General features: G+C 66.9%; 1 protein-coding gene across 1 annotated transcript in view; it reads right to left on the bottom strand.

Annotated features, from left to right (window-relative positions):
* The window catches only part of LOC104277385 (poly(U)-binding-splicing factor PUF60-like), a gene marked incomplete at its 5' end in the record, with an annotated part of 3,337 nt that overhangs the window by 1,495 nt on the left and 1,473 nt on the right, over positions 1 to 369 (bottom strand). The window contains one exon of the mRNA XM_009874007.1: positions 78 to 313. Within this exon, the coding sequence (XP_009872309.1) occupies positions 78 to 313 (236 nt within the window). The remainder of the gene's footprint in view (positions 1 to 77; positions 314 to 369) is intronic.

Genomic DNA, 369 nt, shown 5'->3' with positions numbered 1-369 from the left:
CTCCAGCCCCGCGCCTTCAAGCCCATCGGCCGGGCCGCTCTGCTGTAACGACGCTGGACGACCCCCGAGGTTCTCACCTCCTGCTTGCGGAGCAGCTTCTGCATCACCATGTGCCGCGCGCTGCTGCCAGATATGCTCATGTGCTCCTGCTCGCTCAGCATCTCCGGCCGCTCCGACTCCTGGAAGACCTCCTCCTCCTCCTTCTCCTTCTTGACCTCCATGAGGCCCAGTGCCGGGGGGCTGGCCAGGATGGGGTTCACGACTCCCACTTGCGGGATGGTGACGGGGATGGGGGGCCGGGCGGGGGTCACACCTGTAAGGGCACAAGCCTGGTAGCACGAACAACCGGCGCTGCGCGGCGTCGGGGTA

The sequence above is a fragment of the Apaloderma vittatum genome, unplaced genomic scaffold (assembly GCF_000703405.1).
Source record: "Apaloderma vittatum isolate BGI_N311 unplaced genomic scaffold, ASM70340v1 scaffold25187, whole genome shotgun sequence".
In the NCBI taxonomy this organism is placed as follows: domain Eukaryota; kingdom Metazoa; phylum Chordata; class Aves; order Trogoniformes; family Trogonidae; genus Apaloderma; species Apaloderma vittatum.
The sequence above is the reverse complement of the archived record's forward strand: the minus strand, read 5'-3'. Positions and strand labels throughout refer to the sequence as shown.